The 24,219-nt window shown below is 39.3% G+C and overlaps 1 protein-coding gene across 8 annotated transcripts in view; it reads left to right on the plus strand.

Annotated features, from left to right (window-relative positions):
- Positions 1-24,219, plus strand: part of GRID1 (glutamate ionotropic receptor delta type subunit 1) — an 825,719-nt gene that overhangs the window by 776,773 nt on the left and 24,727 nt on the right. For 5 of the 8 annotated variants that reach the window (XM_073353352.1, XM_073353353.1, XM_073353356.1 and 2 more), the window contains 4 exons: positions 8,397-8,592; positions 19,926-20,092; positions 21,869-22,109; positions 22,339-22,425. In XM_073353352.1, coding sequence (XP_073209453.1) covers positions 8,397-8,592; positions 19,926-20,092; positions 21,869-22,109; positions 22,339-22,425 — 691 coding nt within the window. Of the gene's footprint in view, positions 1-8,396; positions 8,593-19,925; positions 20,093-21,868; positions 22,110-22,333; positions 22,426-24,219 lie in introns of all 8 variants that reach the window. The other 3 variants (XM_073353357.1, XM_073353358.1, XM_073353360.1) reach the window with 2 other exon arrangements.

The following is a 24,219-nucleotide window of genomic DNA, read 5'->3' on the forward strand; positions in this document are numbered from 1 at the left end:
ATAAAGATTTGTTTGGTAAATACCATGGCCTAGATCATCCCCTATTGTAGAGTATCTGTAGGAGAGGAAGTCTTCACCAGAATTATCATTTTGGAGGTAATTCTTACTTAATTATGCCATTTGGGAAATGGGTAGAGTTATTATCGCATCCTCCCGCCTTCTTGCAGGTTATACCACAGCACCTGCTCACAAACTTGGTAGATGCTCAGGGATTGGTAGAAAGCCAGGGTTCTTTATATTGGCTAAAAGAAAAGGAGTACTTGTGGCACCTTAGAGACTAACCAATTTATTTGAGCATAAGCTTTCGTGAGCTACAGCTCACTTCATCGGATGCATACTGTGGAAAGTGTAGATCATCTTTTTATATACACACAAAGCATGAAAAAATACCTCCTCCCACCCCACTCTCCTGCTGCTAATAGCTTATCTAAAGTGATCACTCTCCTTACAATGTGTATGATAATCAAGTTAGGCCATTTCCAGCACAAATCCAGGTTTTCTCACTCACCCCATCCCCCCTGGAAATGGCCCAACTTGATTATCATACACATGGTAAGGAGAGTGATCACTTTAGATAAGCTATTAGCAGCAGGAGAGTGGGGTGGGAGGAGGTATTTTTTCATGCTTTGTGTGTATATAAAAAGATGATCTACACTTTCCAAAGTATGCATCCGATGAAGTGAGCTGTAGCTCACGAAAGCTTATGCTCAAATAAATTGGTTAGTCTCTAAGGTGCCACAAGTACTCCTTTTCTTTTTGCGAATACAGACTAACACGGCTGTTACTCTGAAACCTATATTGGCTGTTTCCTTCAGTACTCTACTGGCTCCCTGGCAATGTGATTCCAATGAGACTATGCTACCAGGGACTTCCCTTGGCCATGGCTGTTCTCAGGGTCCACTAAGTGGAACACTGCAGAAAAGACAGCCCATCCCAGTCTGCATTGTTTCTTCCAGAGAATCTCTGTGGGCCAAAAGGGGAAAAGATATGTGTCCCCATGGCACTACCTGTAATCTGTCTACTTCTCCCTCACAGCATGCTCAGTTCCTCTGCTCCTCCTTACAGATTGATTCCGGACCCACAGAATCACCTCTCTAGGAGGTGGAGAACACTGCCATAAAAGTGACTGCCAACTCTACCCCCTTTTGAATAAAGGAGCGCAGATCCATTCTCTGATGGAATCTTCCATGTATGGAGCCGTAGGAGTAGTGGGAAATGTTCCAAAGTCATATTAGTACATTGCAATGACACTACGGGCTGGGGAGGATGATGTGATTTGTAAAACATATTAATTCTATAAATAAAATGGTGAAAAGATTTTTTTGCAGCTGATTGAATTGCATTGGGATCCCTATTATGCTACAAATGTTTTGGTACAAAGCTCCTTACATGTTTTGCTTAGATCTGGATGAATACTGTGAGCTTGCCTTTGACTTCAATGGGCTATGATTTCACCTTGTATATTTTGCACCAATGCACTGACACCAGAGACTATTTGTTACTAGAGGCTACTTCCCAACCCTTCCTCTCCTTTCCTGTAGTGCTAACTATGTGCCTCAAAGGCAAATCTTATGGTCCACAGCTAACCTCTATATTTTAAAGTAGCCATCCATTTTCTAGTTATAAATAAAGCAAATGGTTTAATTATAATGATATTTACAGACTACATCAAGAAAATACACAAGCATGCAGCACTACCAGAAAACACTGGGAAAGGCTAAGTATATTCACACAATTTTGTTTGAACTGAGACTTCTTCAGAAAACTTGTTGGAGGAAGGAAGGAAACCATGGGTATATTTACATGGCAATATAAGACCAGGGATTGAACTCTGGCTGAAGCCTAACTTCTCTTTCATTTACACACAAATCACACTGGTCCAAGGCTCAGTCCCAGGACCCCATAGGGATGGAGGGTCTGAGCCAGAGTCAAGCTATGATCTGGCTACCAGCCTTATCGCTCTGCAGTGTAGACGCAGCCCCACTGGTGTCGTTCTCTTGGAGTCAGCCAAAAGTACTCCACAATTCCACAGGCTGACTTTCTTTGTCCTCTAGACAGTCAAGTTTGGTGGATAGTCAAGTGTTCTCACACTGCATCATGAACAAAGAGCGATACTGGCCACATTTTGGGAGGGCCCTAGGAAGTCTGGGATATGGGTCGTTGGACTTGAGCCCCCATAATGCAGTGTAGACACGAGCCCCTGATGAGGACCCAGGGTTCAAATATTCCTGGGGTTATAAATGATTGTCAATGCTCAAGTCCTAGGTTAACAAACCCAGGATCTGCTAACTTGAATTTTACTAACCCTGGGTTTACGTTCCCATGTAGACATACCCTAAATCTGTCCTAATCTCCCTTATTTCACGCTCAACCACCATAGTCCAGAAACTGCAACCCTGTTCTCAGTGATGTTAGATTCTATTTTTGGAATATTGGTTGTCTATATTTTGAAAGAATAGTTCCTTCACAAATACTAGCTTGTCTGTGTCATGGATGATTATCTCACTCATACCATCCAAGAGAAGATGACCATAACCATAACATGAATCTCCCCGACTAATGCCACCCACATCATGTATTCATTTAAGCCACACTAATTCAGCAAAGCACATAAACTTAAGTACATCATTAGTCCTATTGAAATTAGTGCACTCGTATGTTCAGAAAATTGAAGGACAAATGCTGAAAAAAATGTACTATGCGTGTAAAAATGTTGATTTTCAGTGGATTATAGCTTGGCCAGATTTTCATGGAGGGAAAAAGGCACTTTCTGAGTTTAAGACTGTAGAATGCCAAATGTCAAGATCCTATTCCAAACAACAGAGAAAGTGGAGCTATTAAAAATGGCCAGATAAATATTCTAACATTGGAAAAACTATCAATTTTTCATTAACCTTGTTCCTAAGGTTGGCCTAACTCTTGTCTGATTAAACATTCAAATATTGCTTCCTAAACAGTGGAAGTATACAAAAGTTGTAAGCAACTGAAAGGAAGGATCTGTAATGGAAAGTGTTAGGCAATATTAACTAAAGTTGTCAAAGCTATTCTGCCTACAATGTAATATATGTTTATGTATACACACAATAACCTGTACAAGAGACCAACATTATTAGGCATCCTTAAGAGTGCCACCAAAAAACCCAGATGTATTGAGTACCCTTCTACTGTACCTTTACTAGAAAGTTGCATATAAAATATACATAAATGTGTGTATGAATATAATGCATCCATAAAATTCATCACTATAATGTAACCAAGTCCATATGGTTGAGCTGATGAAAGCCCTAACAGGGCCATCAGTAATGTATAATAGTTTAGAATTGTATTTGAAGAATAACGTATCCAACTGAAATTACAGAGGCAATTTAGGCAGACCAGAATACACACTTCAGAGTTATAATAATGCTAGAAGACTAGACTAATAGTCTTACTCTTTTTGTGTACATTAGTCTCTTTAATCACCAGCAGTTGTTAGGGTGTTAATATTATATCTTGGCTAAATAGAGAGCAACTGAAATAAGACCAGGTTTGGGATTCTTGTATAGCTCCAAACTCATCCCAGGTCCACACATGCTGTTCACAAACTCATACTTAAAGCTACTTAACAGCTTAAATTGATACAAGTCCCTAAAGCAATTTATGAGCTTAAACCACTTAAAATGCTTGAAGGAGCTTAAGAGCTTGAAGACTTTGTAGGGGTAGTTGGATGCCTTGTGGGTAGGGACCTGTTTGAAGAAAATCCAAGTAGACTGCAGTGTGGGTACCTGTGTGTCCGGGGTGGAGTAGGCTATTTGTAGAAACCAAATGGCAAGTAGTGGAAGTGATAGGTGTTTAAACACTGCTGTGATGAAGAAGATATAAGAACCTAGACAGAACTACTTGCTCACATCATAAGCTGTTGGAAACTGGCATAGCTCTGAAGACATCTGGCCCATAGAGCGGGGCTGCTGATATGAAGGTGCTCTTCATAAGAAAGAGTTGCAGATCTGAAGTGAAGAATAGTGAATAACGTTAAAAAAATAAACTGGATATTAAAATTCAAAGAGCGGAACTGCTCTCATGTCCTGTGAAGACATTTCCTCCTTGTCTGACCACTAGAAACACCCTGAATAAATACTAATAGAGAGGAGGAAATTACCATTTCAAATATACTGGATGAAAGCAGTGTGACAGTTATTTATTAATTTTGTTGTGGCTGGCCCTGCAATAATTTAGAGTGGTTCCTTATTAAGGTCAACAATGTAATTCATTCTGATGCTCTCCATTCAGCAAAGATTTATTTATTTTTATACTAAAATGAGAAAAATAAAAAGTATGCAAAAGATTATACCCCCCCCATTTTCATTAAAATAAAATTATGACAAAGTAATAACCCTTAGACCTCTTGAAACAAAATAATATCTTGCTGCAATTAGATATAATTAATGAACAATAATTAGAAAGATCTCTTCACTGAATTTATTATTTTATGTTTTCTTTCATCTATAAGCCATGAAAATGAGCACAGTGCAAGGCCTATCTTTTTGCCTTTTTTGTTAAGAGTTTGGAGGCTGGTGGGAGTGATTGTTTGCAGGGGATGGAGATTTGATGGGGAAAGGCCCACTTATTGGTTTAGGTTGAGGGGATACTTTTGCTGGAGGTTTGCTGTTTGTTTTAGTGTCATTGTTTTAAATAATGTCGAAGGCACCCAGAGTGCCTTGTTGTGTGTTGTTAAAAAAGAGATAAACTGTGCTATGATACAGAGGACCATTTGGAGGGTAAGGGGCTCATTGGTATCAGGGCATGAGTTTCAGCTGGCCTGACCAATTCTGTGTACCACTACTCACAATGATTATAATCTCTAACTAAAACATGTCATGTAATATGTCATTGGAAAACTGATTCTTGTGTGATGAATGCATGTAGAATGTTTTATATATGTTAGAACGATGACTAAAATGTATTTTAGCGTGGAATGTCAGGGGGAATTGGGAAACAGATCTTCCCTAGACAAAGGAAAATGTATTTGCTTCTCTAACCAGCCTGGACATCAGACAGAGACAATGAAGGTCCATTTAATATTACGTAAACAAAGCTATCAGGCTACAAGTGAAGGAGGAGACAGCACAGTGTCTAAACTTGGCAGAAGACAGAAGCTTGGGCCGGATTTTACTTTTCAAAGAATACATTGCAAAAGTTTACTAGTCTATAAAGACAGAGGAGCTGAACCTCAAGTGATAAGCAATTGACTCTACTGATTGTATACAATATTACTGTATTGTAACAGTGTACTGAGTGAGGTCTTTTATGAAAACCTATAACACTGGTGATTAATAGCATTGTGGAATATATGTATTAACACTATATGCTTTCCAGTCTGTGACCAAACAAAGTGTTAAACAGGCTTTCCTCCATCAGGAGGGAGGGCAGCTGTCTACCTGTCTCCAAAGAAGTTAAGCAAGATGTGACCAAAATATGGGAAGTACCATTTTCATAGACAGTAGCAGAGGGATGGGAAGCCCACAGGAAGGGAAAGAGCATGAGGTCATTCTGCCTCTTGAAACAAGGTCATTGAACTTTGGAAGACATAAGAAAAGACAGAAGCCGTCTTTGGCATCCATCTCTAGACAGACACAAGGGATTAGAGCTCTTGCAAGCTGAGAAAGATGGGTCCTTCAAACAAGGAGGGGTTGAAGTCTATAGATGTAGATGAGAAAAATGCTTAGGCAAAGATCTTTCATCTAGGAAGACAAGGGAAGCCACCATCTTGTTCTTCTGTGGAAGGTCCTGACTGAGGGAAAGTCAGTCATGGCTGGCAAGAATGATTGGTGAGAGAAACCATCTTGACCAAACCTGTACCTTGCTAAGTTGAGGTTTAGACTTTTAGATGCATTTTTTTCACTTTTATTTGCTTTTAACCTCTTTACTTCTGTTTATTTTACTTGGTATTGCTCAGCCTATGTCCTGTTGTTAATACATTTGCTTTGTTTTTACTATAAACCAACTCAGTGCTATGTTTGTAGGGAAGGGTATACTTACCACAATTAAGTTAATAAGCTGTAATGTGCTTTTGTCTCTTTAAAGGAGCAATGAACCCTATTATTTCTCTGTCCTGGTGACACTGGAAAATTCCAGGCACATGGTTTTGGGGAAATTTGGGACTGGGAGTGTGTTGCAGTCACCTTGCTGGTTGTAGCCAAGGCTGGTGGAAGCCAGAGTTGGGCTGTAGACAAGCTGCTGGGTCAGAGCTGCTGAACCAGGACATTCTAGCACACAGATACTCTGGGTGAGACCTTTGTGCTTGTAGGCTGGCTGGGAGCATCCCAGGCTGGGAGCTCCAGCAGCAAAGTGATTGCAGGGCAAGTGGTGACACAATCTCCTACTGGTCTGGATTGCACCCCTGAGCCTCATGAAATTGGTGTAATCTAAAAAGGATTTACACAAAACTTGTTAATTTAACTAAGGTTTACAGTTTAAGCATTGGTGAAATAGGTTTAAGTGATTTACAAGTGAAAGGGCACAGTCAAAGAAATGTTACAGTTTGATTGTGTTCTGTTTATTTTGGAAATAGAAGAAAGGAAAGATGAGCAACAAAGGAGCAGGTGCTGAGCTCACCAAGAAGTTAGAAAAGCTGGGTGTGTATTGAGGTCTGTCAGCAGCTAATCAGAAGAAATTGGAGCTAGTGGACAAACCAGGTGGCAAGAAGCAGGGTCCATTTTTCTCCTACAGAGCATGCAGGAGACCAAGCAGATGTTTCCCAAGATGATCCAGAAGCAGCAGCAGCAGCAATGGCCTCCAGAGTTGTGGAGACTACAGTGGAAAAAGCTGCTAGTGGAGGAGAGATGGGCAGAGCTGGAGGCCAGGTGTTAGTGGGGAGGCAGAGTTGAAGTAGTGGAAGCTTGCTGACCAGGAGAAACACAGGCAGCTCAGACAGAAGAGGAGGGACAAGTCTCACCCGTGGATCCCAGAAGGAATGACATAAGGGTTTGCCTGATCAGGGGCTGGCAGACAACCAGATGTGGGTATGATGGACCCCATCATGCTGCCTGTAGCCAGAAGTACTATGGACACTAAGTTTGTTCCGGGATTCTGACAGAAGGAAAGTCAGCTGTGGCTGAGAAGAATGTGGATTGGTGAGAGAAACCATCTTGAACGAAACCTGTACCTTGGTAGATTAAGATTTAGACTTTTTAAAATGCGTTTTCATTTTTATTTGGTTGTAACTATCTCTGCTTCTGTTTCTTTTACTTGGCATCACTCAACCTCTGTCCTATAGTTAATAAATTTGTTTTATTTTACTATAAAACAACGCAGAACTGTGTTTGAGGGAAAGAGTGTATCTATCCCAGTTAATATGCTGTGATTTGCTTTGGTCTCTTTTAAAGTTAAAAAAACACACCTTATTATTTCTCTGGGCTATCCAGGAGAGGGCTGGACATTGCAGAGCACATGGTTTTGGGGAAACTCTGCACTAGGATCATGTTGGGGTCGCCTTGCTGGTTGTAGCCAAGACTGGTGGAAGCCAGAGTGGGGCTGTAAACAGGCTGCTGGTATAGGGCTATCTAGCACACACATGCTCAGGGTGTGACCTGTATGTCTGTAGGCTGGCTCTGAGCATCCCAGGATAAGGCCTCCAGCAGCAAAGCACTATAAGTAGGGCTCCATGTTGTCATGGAAGTCGTGGAAGTCACAGATTCAGTGACTTTCTGCAACCTCTGCCACTTCTGGTGGAGCCAGCCACACCGGCTGCTGCTGGAGCGGCTCTGTATCCAACCACTGGGGCAGCCCTGCAGCCAGCTGCACCAGCCGCTGCTGGAGTGGCCCTGGGGCCAGCCACACTGTCAGAGTGAGATAAAGCAACTTTAGTGTAAATAAGAATTAGGCCCATATGGAAACTGTTTATTTTATTGGAGGGTGTGGGAAAGAGATTTGGAATGTAATGCCCTATGTACACTGAAAGTTAGTGTATTGATTTTTGGCCCAATTTTACACTGGGGTGAATCCAGAGTAACCCTACTAATTTCAGTGGAAGTGCTCCCTATTTACATAGATGTAAATTAGAGCTGATTTTGACCTATATCTTTAAACATTGTTTTCCACATGCTTTAATAAATCTTGATTGCTGGGTGCTCTTGAACAAGCATAGCAACATGATTTCAGTATGTTGATGGGCATCTCTTCCACATAAACCTCTTCACTAAAAGAACTCAGGTAAAATTAAACCTCATTTGATTTCAGTGCAGCTGAATTACACTTTGGGTTCCTTTTATGATAAAAGAGAGACATGCAAATGAGACTGATTGATGGTAGGTGTTTTGTTTCTCTCTAAAGACAGCCATAGAAAGAGATCATTTAACTAATAAAATCTCTTTATTGTACTAGATAACACTAATAGTTCAACATCTCTTGAATTTCAGAACATTTCAAGATCTGTCCAAACAAATGGATATGTCTTACGGTACCGTCAGGGATTCAGCAGTGTATGAATACTTCAAAGCGAAAGGGACAAACCCTTTGGAGCAGGATAACACATTTGCTGAACTGTGGAGGACAATCAGTAAAAATAATGGGGCAGATAACTGTGTATCGAACCCTTCAGAAGGCATCAGGAAGGTAAGAATGGATTAATAGTGCTGTTTTACTTTAAATTTTGTGTTGTGTTTGTGTAGCTTTCATGGAGTTAATGAATGAAAATGATTGTCATGTGGTAAAGGCAGGATTTAAAAAAAAAAATATTCCAGTCCTAGGTTTCTTTTAAGTAAAGCTTGCAAATTGGTTTGAGGACAAAGCTGTTGATTGCATTATGCTTCTACTAAGGAATTATGCTTTTCCCAACAAAATTATGTCAGCCTTTGGCCAACTCTCACATGGAACTCAGATCTCCATTTCTGAAAGGCGGCTGTTGTTCTAGTCCACTACAATGTCTAATTCTTCTGCACCTTTCCCATTCCTCTTTTTAAGACTGAAGGTAAACTTTTCTTATGTAAGTAAGTCCCATTTTTATGGCTTAAGTCTCATTGACATTTAATGAGATTGTGGTACCTAGGTACCTAAAACACTTTTGAAAAAGTTACCTTGGGTCATCTTATATTTTCCCTGGGTGCTGAAACTTGTCCTTTACCCAGGATTATTGTTGTCAGTGGATTAAATTTAGTCCTATTCACTTCAGCAAAATCATGTCCACTTACGTTAGGGCAGAAGTATAAACCAGGTTTTTGGTCATTTTTGTTTATACAATGGTGCTCCAGTTGTTCAAAAATTCATCTACCCACTCACATATTACCCATTCATGCAGTTATCTGCTCACTAATATATTCACTCACCTGTTTTCTCTCTCTCTCTCTCTCTCTCTCATACGCACGTGCATACACACACACACACCCACACACACTTATTTTTAAGCAAAATTAACTGTTCCTGCAGGATTCAAGCAGCCATGATCTTTGTTCAGGGTCCTAAAGCCTGTGACCATTTCTTTTAATTGTGACTTTCTAATTGAAATATGTTCTCTCATTAGTACAAAGAAATGATGGAATTTGATCCAGAGCAATGACACAGGAATCAGACACTCAACTTTCAGCCAACCAGTTGCTTAGAAGTGTACATGCGTGCATGCATACACACATTTCTTGTGCTGTAGCTCTGCATGGCCAGAAAGTGAATGACAAATGTGAATCAGAAGTAAATTACAGCAGACAGTGCACAGGAAGTCAATGAAAGTTAAAACTTTCTTTAGAGGAATATCATATTCTCATTTTTATCAGTCTTTTAATTTTTTTAAATAAAATATTATAAATGTAAAATCATTGATCAGTTTATTTTGGTGTAAACTGAAAACTCGTATCTCTGGGTCCACAACCGTGTTACAAGTTTTTTATGCTTTTGAAAAGGTGAGACTAAAATGTAGACTTGTCTATATGATTTTACTTTTTCAAATGTTTTATATTTATTTTTCTAGAAGCTCAAAGAGAAAAATTAAAATCTTCAGATTTTTAAAATGTCACAGGCTGAGTTAGTGGGAAAGAATGGACTCCAGGCCAGGGATATTCCATTGTTAGGGGAAAATAAGTGTGGATGCTCAATCAGAAATACTCTATTCCTAATCAACTTTATTAACAAGTATTTACATGCTTGAACAGATTTTGTTGGCAAAAGCAGCAGCCACGCTAAAATATCACAGGTGTAATTCCACTTTCAGAACTCCAGCATTTGCAGCTGTGCTTGAACAGCTGCATCCATCATGCAGAGGTTTCTCTTCCCACTGCTTCGCTCAAGACCTCTGTTCCCAAAGTTGTCTCTAAGCTCTACCTCCAAATACTTTTGTTATTAAAGCTATCACTCTGAAACCACTGCTGTCAAATAGCAAAGGAGACACCACTTTCACTTTTTACATATGAAGCTATTTGGGTAACCTTTTAAATACATATAAAAGTTGAATTTATATGTACATTGCAACAAATTCCCTGTAAAATATGTGGAATTTTAAAATAAATTTGTTTGCACCAGTTTGTTTGTTTACTTTCTGCAAATATAAGTGCAATCTAGTTTTTGGCACAAATGTGGATTTCATGTTTGCATGTACAAGAATTTGTACAAACCAAATTCTGGATTCACAAACACTAACATTTTGGCTGGAAGTACGTGCACGCTGTTCAAGCACAGAACATAAACAATATCATGTGACTTGTTTGACTCCTCACAGCTAACCAACCCAGCTCAAATACTGACTATTACATGCCCATTGAGAACTGGTCAGGATCAGTCAGTCCAGAGAATTTAAAAAACGAAGAAAGCCACAGATAGTTTCAGATAACAAATCAGTTCTAGGAAATGGTGCTGAGCTCTCAGAGAGATCCTGGGAGAATAAAGTGAGGCTACATCTGTCAGATAACATGTTCTTTGAAAATGATTCTCTCAGCTCTGCCATTAACAGTATTGAGCAGGATGCAGTTGCAGTTGGGAGCTATTGACCCTGCTCTGTCTGTGAAAGACTGAGTGAGTGCACAGTGTGTGCCTAAAACAGCATGAGGCAGAAGAAGAATAAACCCTGCACCTGAAGCCTGATCCAAAGCCCATTAAAGTAAATGCAAAGCCTCTCACTGACTGCTATGACCCTGGGGTCAGGCTTGTTCATTCTCTCTCTCTCTCTCGTAGGAATATTATTGTACTAGTAACGGTTTCTCTGGGTCAAGTCCTCTTGCTATAAACTTCAGCTATTTTTTTTTTTGGCTTCGCCACAGTTTGCCTCAACCTGTAACCACTGTAAAATATTAGGCTGACTTTGCCAAATGCCTTGCCCTTGGCCCAGTCACCGTTTCTCCTTCTTTTATATGTACTGTCCCTCATTATATGGGTGTAACAAAGTGTGCTGGTGTATGATTTTAGGATATGTATGGAAATGAGACATCTATTTCATGAGGCTTTCTCAGCATGAAAAAATAGTAAAAATAAATACACAAAATATAGATAAGCACTCTGTCACATGCATTGATGTGTAAAAAAAATTAAAACTGTAGAAAAATGCAGGATGTATTTAAATGTATTTTCCTTGTATCACTCGTAGTATGTCATAAGATATTCAACAACAGTAAGGCTGTAAATATCCATATTTTATAAACCTATTACGGGCTTCCATTTATTATAGCTAGATTTACTTAAGCCTCAGGTTTTAGCTTTAGATTGGCAAACTGTTTAGAATACCAATTAGAAGAACTTTGGGATTCAGTGCAGAGTTGGGAAGTGGCTCAAATTTATATGATAATAACTGTGTCAAATTAAGTCTGATTTTAATGTTCTGGTGTGATATATATAAAACTTGATCAACTCCATCAATAACATTGACTATAATCCAGTTTCTCTTCAGTCCCATAGCTGACCTGTGCTTCCATTTGATTAAACATTTACTAAATCAGGCTTAATATTTAATAAAATTGTCAAGTAAAATATGGTGTTTATAGTTTAAATGTCTCTTTTCGCAACTCATTGAGCTCCTTGAACAAACAGACAAGTTGCTCATGTCAAATATCATATCTAGAAATTGTTTTTTTTTTTTAAGAGAAATCAGTGTTCGCCAATGAAACTGGACTTTTAATCAGTATACATTTCCTAGAACACAAAAGTGAAATGTAAATGTAGTCTTAAAACTCTGATATTTTGCAGTGTAAAATCTAAATTTCTCCGTAGCACAAAACCACAAATATTTCTCGTGCATCTTTCAGAACAAGGACTTTTGTAAGCACAATGAAAAAATATGACTTCTCCCTGAAACCCAAACTTCTGTGACTCTTCTCAGTTTCCCCATATCTTTCAGTTACACTGGATTATAAAATGGACATTAGTTACCAGTGCATTTCTAAGAAAAGCAATGCCAACTGCAGTGAGAAGCAATGAGAGAGAGTCTGGGATTTTTTTATAGATAAGTGTTAGACATGTCAATTTTGCCCTATTCCACTCACCTCCATTAATCTAGCGGAGGATTTCCTATCAGCTTCTGCAATTTGAACTCTTTAAGCAGCTCAAAACAAAAAGATAAAGTTGAGGAGGGTTCTCAAAGCTTTCATGCATTTCTGTTGCCATGGAAAATGCATCTTTTCATAAAAGATATGGTCTGTACATCCAGAGTGACCATGTACCATTGTCTCAAGGCACAGCTTCTAAAAACATTGATGGCAACCACACAAAAGGTATCTAAGCACTGCAATGACACAAATGTATTTCTGATTTGCACTCAGAGAGTCAAGTGAGGTTTCGTTTAACTCCAAAGATATGTGAGGAGAGTTGATTTGGACTGTAAATTTGGTCTTACAGGTTCAAAAGTCTCTGATGGTAACAATGGTCCATATAATACAGTACTGAAAATGGGAATACTGGTGCAGATTCCCCAAAATAAAACTAATTCAGCAATACTGTTCTGTGCGGGAAATTTCCTTTTCATTCCAGCTATTGATCAGTGTACACCAAGAAGCATGAAGTTTGGTAGCTCCTGTAATTTTATCCTAGGTAATGCAACTGAAAACACTATTCTTAATCATATACATTTTTAATCCCTCTGTGAAGCTTAGTAAGCTATTTGCCTGCATGATATCCTGTGATAATGTGTTCCACAGGTTAAGTGTATGTTGCATACAAAATATTTATTTTTAGACATTTTGCATTGTTGCCTTTTTTTTATTTTGTGCGTGTTTTCATGATAGGGTTAGGATAAATAGGATGACCTGATAAGTTCCTTCTATACTGTTCATTATTTCAGATGTAGACATGATAAATCCTCTTACTCTTTTCTTTTCCAAACTAAATAGCAATAATCTTTTAAAGTTCTCCCTGTTGGAACCCTTCCTTCTCCTGATTCTAATAATTCTCATTGCCATTCTTTGAATCTTTTCTATTTCTGCTATGTTTTATTGGCAAGAAGTGACCTAAACCGAATACAGTATCTAAGGTAAGGATGTAGCATTGATTTATATAATAGCATTATAATATTTTTCTATATTGTTCTCTCTCCCCTTTTAACAGCCTCCTAATATCTTGTTAATTTTTAAAATCACCACTGAATGTTGAACCGGGCTTTTATTTTTTACTGAGCAGTCCACATATCATTGTTTTTCCTGAGATATTACAACACTTCACTCAAAATGTTGGTGCATAGGAATAGTTAGATTATTCTTTCCAGTATACATGGCCTTTGTTCATATATACCATTGTGCTGTCCAGTTACCATATGCATTTTCTTAGGTCCTCTGGAATTCCTTGCAGCCCTCCTGTTCTCTTGACGGATCTACATTCTCTGTCACCAATAATGTTGCCACCTCACAATTCACACCTTTAGACAAAGCAATACATGGCCTCAAACTGATCTCTGGGGCACTTTTCTGTTAGCCTCTCTGTATGCTAAATATCAACCATTTATCTCTACTCTTTGCTTCCTGTCTCTGAAACCTTTTGTAATCCATGGTAGGGCTTTACCTCTCAACCCCAGAAATTACAAAATTGCTTCAATAGTCTCTTGCCCATGCCTTTTGAAAGCCTAAATATCCACTGGCTTTTTATCCATTATTTTGTTAACTCTTTCAAATAGTCACAACATATTAAATAACCTAGTTGTTTCCTTATACAAGTCATGATTGTTTGCCATTCTCTAATACCAAGCTTGGTGCTCTATAGTTCTATCCTTATAGATTTTCTGATCTATTTTTCTGATACCAGAATAAAGCAAACTCCTCTACGTTTCTTTGGTACACTATAGAGAAGGGTACAATGTTGGTGACCGTTCTATCTGCCAGTATATTAGCTGTGCGAAGAAGTGATCTGTCTTGTAATGATGAATGCAGTATTGTTTGTAATTCAAGATGCTTCATGTGTCAGTTTCATCAGAAGTTTCAGATGAATTCCAGCCACATCTGGGTATTTATTTGAAAGTCAAGTTGTTTCATCATTTCTTGTTTCAATCTGTTCTCTAAAAAAGCCTCACTTCACTACTAATAAACAAGGGCCCTGTGACAGGTCTTTTTCCAGTCTTCTTCTATAGTGAGGAATAATGGAAAGCAATTACTGAGTTCTTCTCTGCACTCTCCTTATCCTCTTTGATTTTCCCTTTTATATCCTGGGAGTCTGATAAACCCATTTTGATGAATGTAAAGAAGAAATTTTGTTGATATAACTTTGGGGCTTTTTTTCCTTCAAATTTCCTCTTTACCCTCTTAGTCTGTACCATACCTCTTTCCCTGCTAGCCAGGGCAATTGTCCCATTCTATTAGCATCTGCTGGATTTCCATTTGAAAGCATGTTTTATGGGCAGAGGGGAAAAAACACCACCATCAGGGCTACCACCACAAGCTATTAGTTTAGCTCTGGCTAGTTTTGATGTATTACCTGCATGCACCCTGGGACTCCAATCATGGGCATAATATATGTGACTGAGTCAAATTCAAATCCCAATCCCCAATGTATACATTTTAAGGTATTTCTTATTCCACTTCACACTTCCTGCTCCTCCAAAGAACCCTAGCCCCTTTCTTGCCTCGTGTATCTGCCCCCTTCTTTCCACCGTCTATAAACACATATATCTTTCCACTGACAGCTGCCCCTAACACTTCCAGATTTCATTTTGGGTCCCAAATACCATGAAAAAAGCCTTAATTATGGCACTTTGACCCATCCATTTCTGATACTGGCTTGGACCTGAAAATGTCAAGAAGTTCAAAATGCAATGAAAACAAAAGTTAACAGGACTTACTCAAAGAGATTGTTAGGATTTGGGGTGAAAGTTCTCATCAGTTTGTATTTTCTCCAGCTCATTTCACACATTCCTAATGAAAAGCATATGAAAGGTAACTATATTGCATATAATTTTAAGTTTTCCCAGTGCGACAGCCCCTCTTTAAATTGCACAAATGATACTGCCTACCTGTCAGATTGGATGTTAATGTGGATTTGAAGTGTGCTGAATTTAGACTGCAGCCAAATATTTGGTCACACAGGAAGCTTTTTATGTAATATAAATACTAAGAGAAAGGAATCTCCCTTCTTTAAAGAAGCAAATATTATGAAAGTAGAGGAAACGGCAGAAAAGAAAATCATCTCCATGGAAAAAAGATCTTTGGGACCTCTCTCTTTGGCAATCAGAGAAAGAAAACAATCTTACCTCCTCCAGGATTTCTGGAGGTTGAGAAGTGTGCATAATTAAGGGTTTATAACTCAGACTTCTGTTTATGCTAAAATCCTGAGGATTTCAGAGAAATAATGATATACAGTTCTGATGGCACTGGGCAGAATTGGTTATATCACAAAAATATATAACTGATACACAAAGGCCTGGTGGACTTTATTTACTGTTTCATAGTCTCAGATCATCATCAGGATAGCAATATCATAAACGGCAGAGAGAGACTGACCTTGTCAAAAGGCTTCCCACCAACTGTAACTCAGTAGTGGGAAGCTTCTCTGGGCAAAATAGAGATCCAGGGCAGCTTGGGTAATAGAGGCCATAGCTGCATGATTTTTCAGACATTGCCTTGTAATGGAAATGGAATGCCTGAGGAAGTTAATGTTTCCCCAAGCAGCCCTGAGACAAATAAGAGTACGCTAGTATAGAAATTGGCTCTGCTCCCCTTCTGAAGACTGGAAGCTCAAGACAGCTGTCTGCAGATCAACTCTGAAGCAACAAATACTTACAGATGTGAAAACTAGAAGAAAACAAGACCGACATAACCTGTCTCAGAGTCCATCTCTTATGAGTCCCATCTCTCCATTAGCACTAAGCCTGTTTTTTGCCTTATTTAGGGTGACCAGATGTCCCATTTTTAAAGGGACAGTCCCATTTTTTGGGGAACTTTTTCTTATATATGCACTTATTACCCCCACCTATTACTCACCCCCTATCCCATTTTTTCACAATTGCTATCTGGTCACCCTGGCCTTATTGCTCTACACACTTTGACTAAATTCTGTGTTGGGGATACCAAATGATTTCATAGCAGTTCCTTCTGGCCTCTTGTGTAATTGTACGTATATGCAGCAGAATTGCATCTTTATAATGCAGGTGCATTATTTATTATGGAGCTTAGGCTTAAAAATATACAAATAGGCTGTTATGTATAACAGTGGACGTGGTTATAAAAGATGCATATTGCCCTGAACCAGAAATCCTGTCAGATCGATCACAGATATGGAAGTATGGTCCTACAATGGACACTCCCGCTAACATGAAATTGGAATAGTCAAGAAAGAGACAAGCATATTCACAGGTAGGACAGAGACTGATATGAACAGATTTGCAACTAACTCCAATGGTTGGGGGTAGAGGATCATTCAGTACACACATAGACGGCTGTACATGTTTGAAGAAACAGACTTTTATGTTTCCAGCCATATGGGATAACTGCGTCCTTGATTCCTGCCCCATTCACATCAAACTCTCTCTGCCCACTTGGAATGTAGACAGATGGGCCTGAAATGTCAGGCATACTAATATGTTGAGGGGTTGTTTTGGTGTGGTATAATACCTCAGAGATGCCTTTTTAGGAATTGGCATTTTCTGGACTATTTTAATAATAGTAATAATAATAATAATTAATAATTATGTGTCACTCTCTGGCTTAATTCACGATGCTGGCACATGTCCTTCCTATTTGCCTAGCCCAAGTGGTATTTGGAACTGTAAAAATACTTTGTACTAATACAGCAAGAGTCATCCTAGCCTCTCAAAGCATGTTACATGAATGAATTATTTTAGCCTTCTGAACATATGAATTTGTTATTTTGCTGCCTTACTGTAGTTGTTTGGTGTGATGGGATATACTGTTTGTCTGGGGCTGATTTTCTGGCCTGAGATAATGTGCTAAGAGCTAGGGGTATATGGGCAGATGAGAAGTAGCTGGAGTCCATCAGCGTTCCAGGAAACTAGCCTGGAACATATAAGAGGAGGAGAAAGAACAAGACATGGGCTGCCTTTGGGGAATGGCTGTAATGGAAAGCCACACAAGCCATGCTGAAGGAAGCCAGCTGCCTGCCAAGGAAATCCTTCTAAAAACAATTGATGCAGTTTATTTAAACCCTAAAGAAAGGGACTTTGGGATTCCTGCCCCTCTTTCCAGGGGGCTTTTGGGATTTTTGTGTGTCTTGACCCAGAAGAGGGGGAACAGTGGGACTTGGTTTGGGGTGTTTTGGTTTGGGGTGAATATTAGCAAGAACTGTTTCTTTTCCTTTCTGGTTGTTTGGGTTCTTGTCACTGGAGGGCCACTCACCCACATTTGGTTTCTTGTTCTTTTTGAATAGCCATCAAGGAGTTCAGTGTACTGTGATCATTAAGCACCAAGCATGCTAAAGGGAAATGGGTTTAATTCCCTAGCCCAGACTCCAGCAGGCAGCAGCTGATATAAAACAACTGAGAGAGTCTTGTCTTCTAGGTCAATCTTACAAGGAGATGGAAAAGAACCACTGGGAACTGCTTATGGTCAGAAATGAGGCCGCTAGTTGAGAGTGCTTGAGGATTTAATCTTGTAAACAAATATATGTAGAATGTCAGCTTCCTGCCTTGCCAACTCTTTTTTACTTGATGAGAAAAGACAAATCACCCAAACTTAAAAAAATTAAGTCTTGGAAGCCTGCATCTATGATTACTCATTTATTTGCATGAGATTCTCCAGCCCATCTGTTCCACTGTGCTTTGTATGTTCACTAGAGACTTAAAAAACGTATTACTTAAATACATTAGGAAATCAATTATTACTTTAACCAAGCAAAGTAATGACTTTTTTTATTAAAATCCCCATCCAGAGACATTTCTTACATCTTATGTTAAGTAAAGTAATTTACATTCATCATGTGCAGTGCACTCAGGCATCAGTTTGAATCCAATTAAGGCTGACATTTGAGGACAGCTGTATAGGTGTGCACTAAAATAAGTCAATATTGGTCACAAATAAAGCTAGTGGGAGAATCTGGTGACTCTTCCGTGCTAAGGGAGAAAATTGGTCTCTAAAATTTGAATCCTACCTTTTGTTGCTGTCAAGGTTCCTCCCCCACTCTGAACTCTAGGGTACAGATGTGGGGACCTGCATGAAAAACCTCCTAAGCTTATCTTTACCAGCTTAGGTCAAAACTTCCCCAAGGTACAAAATATTCCACCCGTTGTCCTTGGACTGGCCGCTACCACCACCAAACTAATACTGGTTACTGGGGAAGAGCTGTTTGGACGCGTCCTTCCCCCCAAAATACTTCCCAAAACCTTGCACCCCACTTCCTGGACAAGGTTTGGTAAAAAGCCTCACCAATTTCCCTAGGTGACTACAGACCCAGACCCTTGGATCTTAAGAACAATGAACAATCCTCCAAACACTTGCACCCCCCCTTTCCTGGGAAATGTTGGATAAAAAGCCTCACCAATTTGCATAGGTGACCACAGACCCAAATCCTTGGATCTGAGAACAATGAAAAAACATTCAGTTTTCTTACAAGAAGACTTTTAATAAAAATAGAAGTAAATAGAAATAAAGAAATCCCCCTGTAAAATCAGGATGGTAGATATCTTGCAGGGTAATTAGATTCAAAAACATAGAGAACCCCTCTAGGCAAAACCTTAAGTTACAAAAAAGATACACAGACAGAAATAGTTATTCTATTCAGCACAATTCTTTTCTCAGCCATTTAAAGAAATCATAATCTAACACATACCTAGCTAGATTACTTACTAAAAGTTCTAAGACTCCATTCCTGGTCTATCCCCGGTAAAGACCAGCATATAGACAGACACACAGACCCTTTGTTTCTCTCCCTCCTCCCAGCTTTTGAGAGTATCTTGTCTCCTCATTGGTCATTTTGGTCAGGTGCCAGCGAGGTTACCTTTAGCTTCTTAACCCTTTACAGGTGAGAGGAGCTTTCCCCTGGCCAGGAGGGATTTCAAAGGGGTTTACCCTTCCCTTTATATTTATGACAGTTGCAGATTAGAGTAGCTCTTTTCAAAGGGTTTTCTTTTTGCTTTTGGTAACTACCATTTTGGTGACCGTGACTGCTAGAACATACCATAGTGCTTACAGTGTGTCTACCCAGGTGTGTAACTGTGTAGAAGTGGAAGAAGTAATATGCTTTCACTAATCCTAGGGAAACCATATCAAATAATATAATTTAAAGTGATATCTTTTAAGTTATAATTATTTAACAGACCCATGTGAGGCCTGAAGTTAGCCATGTCACACACAAAAAGTCTCGCACCCAGCCTTCTGCACCTCTCTGGCTCATGGAAACAATGGGAGTGCTCGAAGGTGGGTGTGAAGTAGATGAGGAACTGTTGTGGGGGCTTTAGAAGTGTCTGAAGATGTGAGAGGTCTAAAATGTTGTTATGAACTAACAAAATGCCAGCACTGGTCAATGAAAGGCTCAGCATGACTTTAAGACCCATTTAAGCCCTCGATCAACTATATAATTTAGTTCTATTTGTGGTGCATTTGCAGGCAAAGAAAGGCAACTATGCTTTTTTGTGGGATGTAACAGTTGTGGAATATGCAGCCTTGACAGATGATGAGTGTTCTGTGACCGTCATTGGAAACCGCATCAGTAGTAAAGGGTATGGGATCGCACTCCAGCATGGCAGCCCCTACAGGGATCTCTTCTCCCAAAGGTAATGCAAAACCATGCTTATTTCATAGGATTCCTCTCTGCAACAACAAATCTCGTGTTCACAGCTGATTAACTTTGGCAATGTGTGTTTATTAAATGAATCTCTATCTTTTGAAATCAGTTGTTTGAATTAAGAAAAGGAGTACTAGTGGCACCTTAGAGACTAACCAATTCTCTTCCTTTAGGGCTTAGGGCAGAGGGGTGGGGAACAACCTCAACAAAGCTGCTACTTCCTCTCCTGTGCATGTGGTCAGAGGGTAGGTAGGAGGGAGCTGGAAATGCATGGAACATTGGCTGTGCTCCCAACGCTCCGGGCAGCCCATGGTGTGCCTGATACATTCCCCAGAGCAGTGGGTTAACTGGGAAGGAGACTGTAACTCTCTGAGTCACAATCTGCTTCCCAGGCTGCTTTTGGGGCAGTGAAACTCAGGGCTTGTGTCAAAGCCACAATTTTGTCTTTAGACGGGGGGAGCATTGATCCATATGAGAAAAGCAATGCTGTCTATTATGTATCATTATAGAATAGGCAGATAATAGGAATTGAGTGATTGCATGGGTTCAGAAAGATAGTGACTCTACTCCGTCTATCACAATTCAGTGATCCCAGTCTATCAGAATCTTTTAAAAGTATACATATATACTTTCCCCTTATGCTAAAGCAAACATCTGCCCGGTGATGTAGATACATGCAGCCTTAGTAGAAAGTGGCTGAGCACAGAGTTACATGCAAAAAGCCAAGGCAAACTTTCTGTTTGTGTGCATTATTCTTTAGGAAGCGGTAAAACACCAGCTGCAGTCCGCCTGAATTTTCGTGATAACCAGAGACAAAGTTGCCTCAAAAGGAAAGCTTGTTATTAAATAGCAAAGACAGTTATCAAACTAGACCCAAAATGAATCATTCATGGAGAGAGGGGACACTTCACAAATGGGAAACAATGATTAATTAGTAATTGTTAACACACTACTTCAAGAGTAAAGTAATAGCATTGTAGTAAAATACTTTTGAATGAGCTGCATTTGCTGTAGCTCAAAGCAGAAATAGGCAACTCTATTGCTGCTTAAACCAATTTGTATTAAGTACTGTGCAAATGGTTGCATGCTTGATTCAAATATAATTTGAAATTATTATGATGGACCATGTATGGGTGGGAGAGTTGAATCTTTCATGAGCTGTTTCTTCTTCAATAACCATTATAATCTACTGGAAATCTGACCAAAGCCAAAATTTTAAGTGAAGCCCTAGCTAAAGCTTTGCTGATTAAGAGCAGTTTTTAAAGTCACACTTATTTCTAAAGCTGATCTGTGAAGTCTTGTGGCTGCTCTGGACTGGAATATACAGTATGAAGTTTGGTATAAAAGAGTAGCTAGTTTCACCCCTTCCCAGGGGGATTTTTTTGGATGAAATTACATTTGACTAGGAGATATTCATCAAACTTGTTACTTACTGAAAGTTATGCTTGTGAAAGTGGCACTCTCACAACCACTTCAGTGCTTAAGGAAAATGTACAGTGTATATTTGATATGCAGGAAATCTACCTCACTGATTTATTATGGACAGAGAGCAAGAAAGTCCTGCAACCATAGCATTACACCGGTCCTGCTGGAGATGCTCTGCCCTAAAGACAGAATTCCACTGAATAACACTGAATTCCTGTCGAAAGATAATTTCTGCAGCCCAATCATAATATCAGGATTCCAGGGCTGCAGAGTTGCTGATAAATGCATACACAATATACAGAAATCAACTGAAATAATGGCTGTTTTAAAATTTCTGCAGGATCTTAGAATTACAAGACACTGGAGACTTGGATGTACTCAAACAGAAATGGTGGCCGCGGATGGGACGTTGTGACCTGAACAGCCACACCAATGCACAGACAGATGGCAAGGCACTGAAGCTTCACAGTTTTGCAGGCGTCTTCTGCATTTTAGCAGTAGGCCTTCTTCTTGCGTGTTTGGTGGCAGCGCTGGAGTTGTGGTGGAACAGCAACCGTTGTCATCAAGAAACTCCAAAAGAGGTCCATAACTTTTATTCTTATCACAATTAAGAGTAGAAAACACAAAATACAGAGAGCAAATGGAAGCTGTGGGATTTTAGGTGCTCTCGTACCAATACACTCACTTTGTTTTGATTGGAGATACTAAATTATTTCATGAAGTTTATGATTTTTTTTAAATGTGACTTTCATGGAAGGTGCCAAATTGACAGCCCTGGAGACTAAAGTCCTCTATTTATTTATAGAGCAGTTACAGCATGGGCAGCAGCAGTGCAAACTTCCCTACGTTGTCCCACCAATGTGCCTCAACCCTGACCTGGAGAGACCAGCTTTAGGGGTAAGAGAGTAGCTGAGACACCATGCCCTTGGCCTCTCTGCTAAGACTGATAGCAAGGATACTAATTGGCACCAACTGATGTTTTTGTGATTTGGATCCTTGTCTAGTGGGCTGTGACCCAGCTCATTCAACATAACTGCCATCAGATGGCAACAATTTTTGGTTACAACCAATCTAGATCAAATTGGAGCAGGTGACTTAGTGATTAAAAGTTAATGATCCCATTATTAATACAGTACGCTAGGCAGCCACCAACACTGTTTAACAACTTTACTTTTGGAACCTTTAAAAAAAATTAATGACTTTTCTGAGCAAATGCCTTTCATATAAAATATTTTACCTAGAACAATACCATTTGGAATGACTTGTTTGCAAAAATTTTCTTGCAACAGTACAAACTAACTAATAGTAACATTATGGTAGACTAAACAGTCCATATGCAGAGCTATCTTGCATGAAGCATGTATTTATTTGCATCAATTAAAAAGTTTAACAAGCTAACCTCTGGGAATTTTTTAAACATTGAGACACTTGCAGATTCTTACATTTTGAACAGGTATTTGTTACAGGCAAGCTGTATCACTGCTGGAAAAGAATACAAAGCCCATCAATTCCAATCTTAATTTCTAGGAGTATTACAATAATTGACATGCCTACCACACATAAACAATTGTGACATATGGAATCTGAAAATATATGTTGCAGTCTGTAATGTTATCAAATATTTGTCACTAAGATTCCATTCTCTGTGTTCCCTCTTCACCCATTTTAATTCATCCACAAAGTGTTCAGTGATAAACATCCATATCATGCTTGTGGGCCAAACCTGTGAAGTCACTTGCACACAACTCCACGATGTATATTGCTGAAAGGGAGCCTTTTGATAATGGAAATTTTGTATCCATTTTGCTTAGCACAGTATAGCATTTGGAGAGCATACACAGTGAGGACAAATAGCTTTGCCTATAAAGACAGATGCATTTATATTTTTGATGCACGGCTTTAGCCTTTCCCTTAGTACACTGTAGACCTCATCCCCACTAGAACTGTGGAGGGCTACTCCACAATAAGGCCCATACCCTGTAAGGGAGCTCTATGCAGGGGGACCTCCTCACCTTTGCAGAATACCTTGCAGGATCATGGACAAAGGTGGTAACTATTCAAAGTCCACTAATATTAGCCATATTTGGGTGTGATGTACTCTGGGTGTATTCTCCTTTCAATGCTCAGGGAGTCCAATGCATAAATCTTTGCAGACTTAAATGAGCATATACCCAAAAATCAGAGACAAAAACAGAAAAGGTAAAGTAAGCGTTAGATAAGGTCAGTCACTGATTTAGTTCAAGATATCCCAAGCTCTATTTTATTTCTATTTCCCATTCCTTGGGGAAGGATCTGTGTCTCTTATCTTTAATGTTCTGCTTCCTTTGCTCCTGCTTCACCTTATTTTCTTTTTCTTTTTCTGTGTCTAACTGAAATTCTTACAGCTTTCATCATTCCCCTATCCCACTTTTCTTAATCAGAAATACAATGCTTTAGGCTTTTACTGTTCTAAATTATGGCCGCCCTTAACTTTCTTTCTTGGAATGCTCAGGGTCTTAACATTCCCACATAAAAATCACTAAAATACTTCAGCAGACTCAACAGATGGATGTATGGTACAGCTTTACTCCAGGAAGATCACTCATCTGTGGGAATAAGCAGATGTGTGGGAATAAGTGGTTTCAAGTCTGAGCCAAAAGCACTTCCAAGGTAGAGGTAAACAAGACAAATTAAACTAAGACAAGACACAGG

The sequence above is a fragment of the Lepidochelys kempii genome, chromosome 7 (genome assembly GCF_965140265.1).
Source record: "Lepidochelys kempii isolate rLepKem1 chromosome 7, rLepKem1.hap2, whole genome shotgun sequence".
In the NCBI taxonomy this organism is placed as follows: Eukaryota; Metazoa; Chordata; order Testudines; family Cheloniidae; genus Lepidochelys; species Lepidochelys kempii.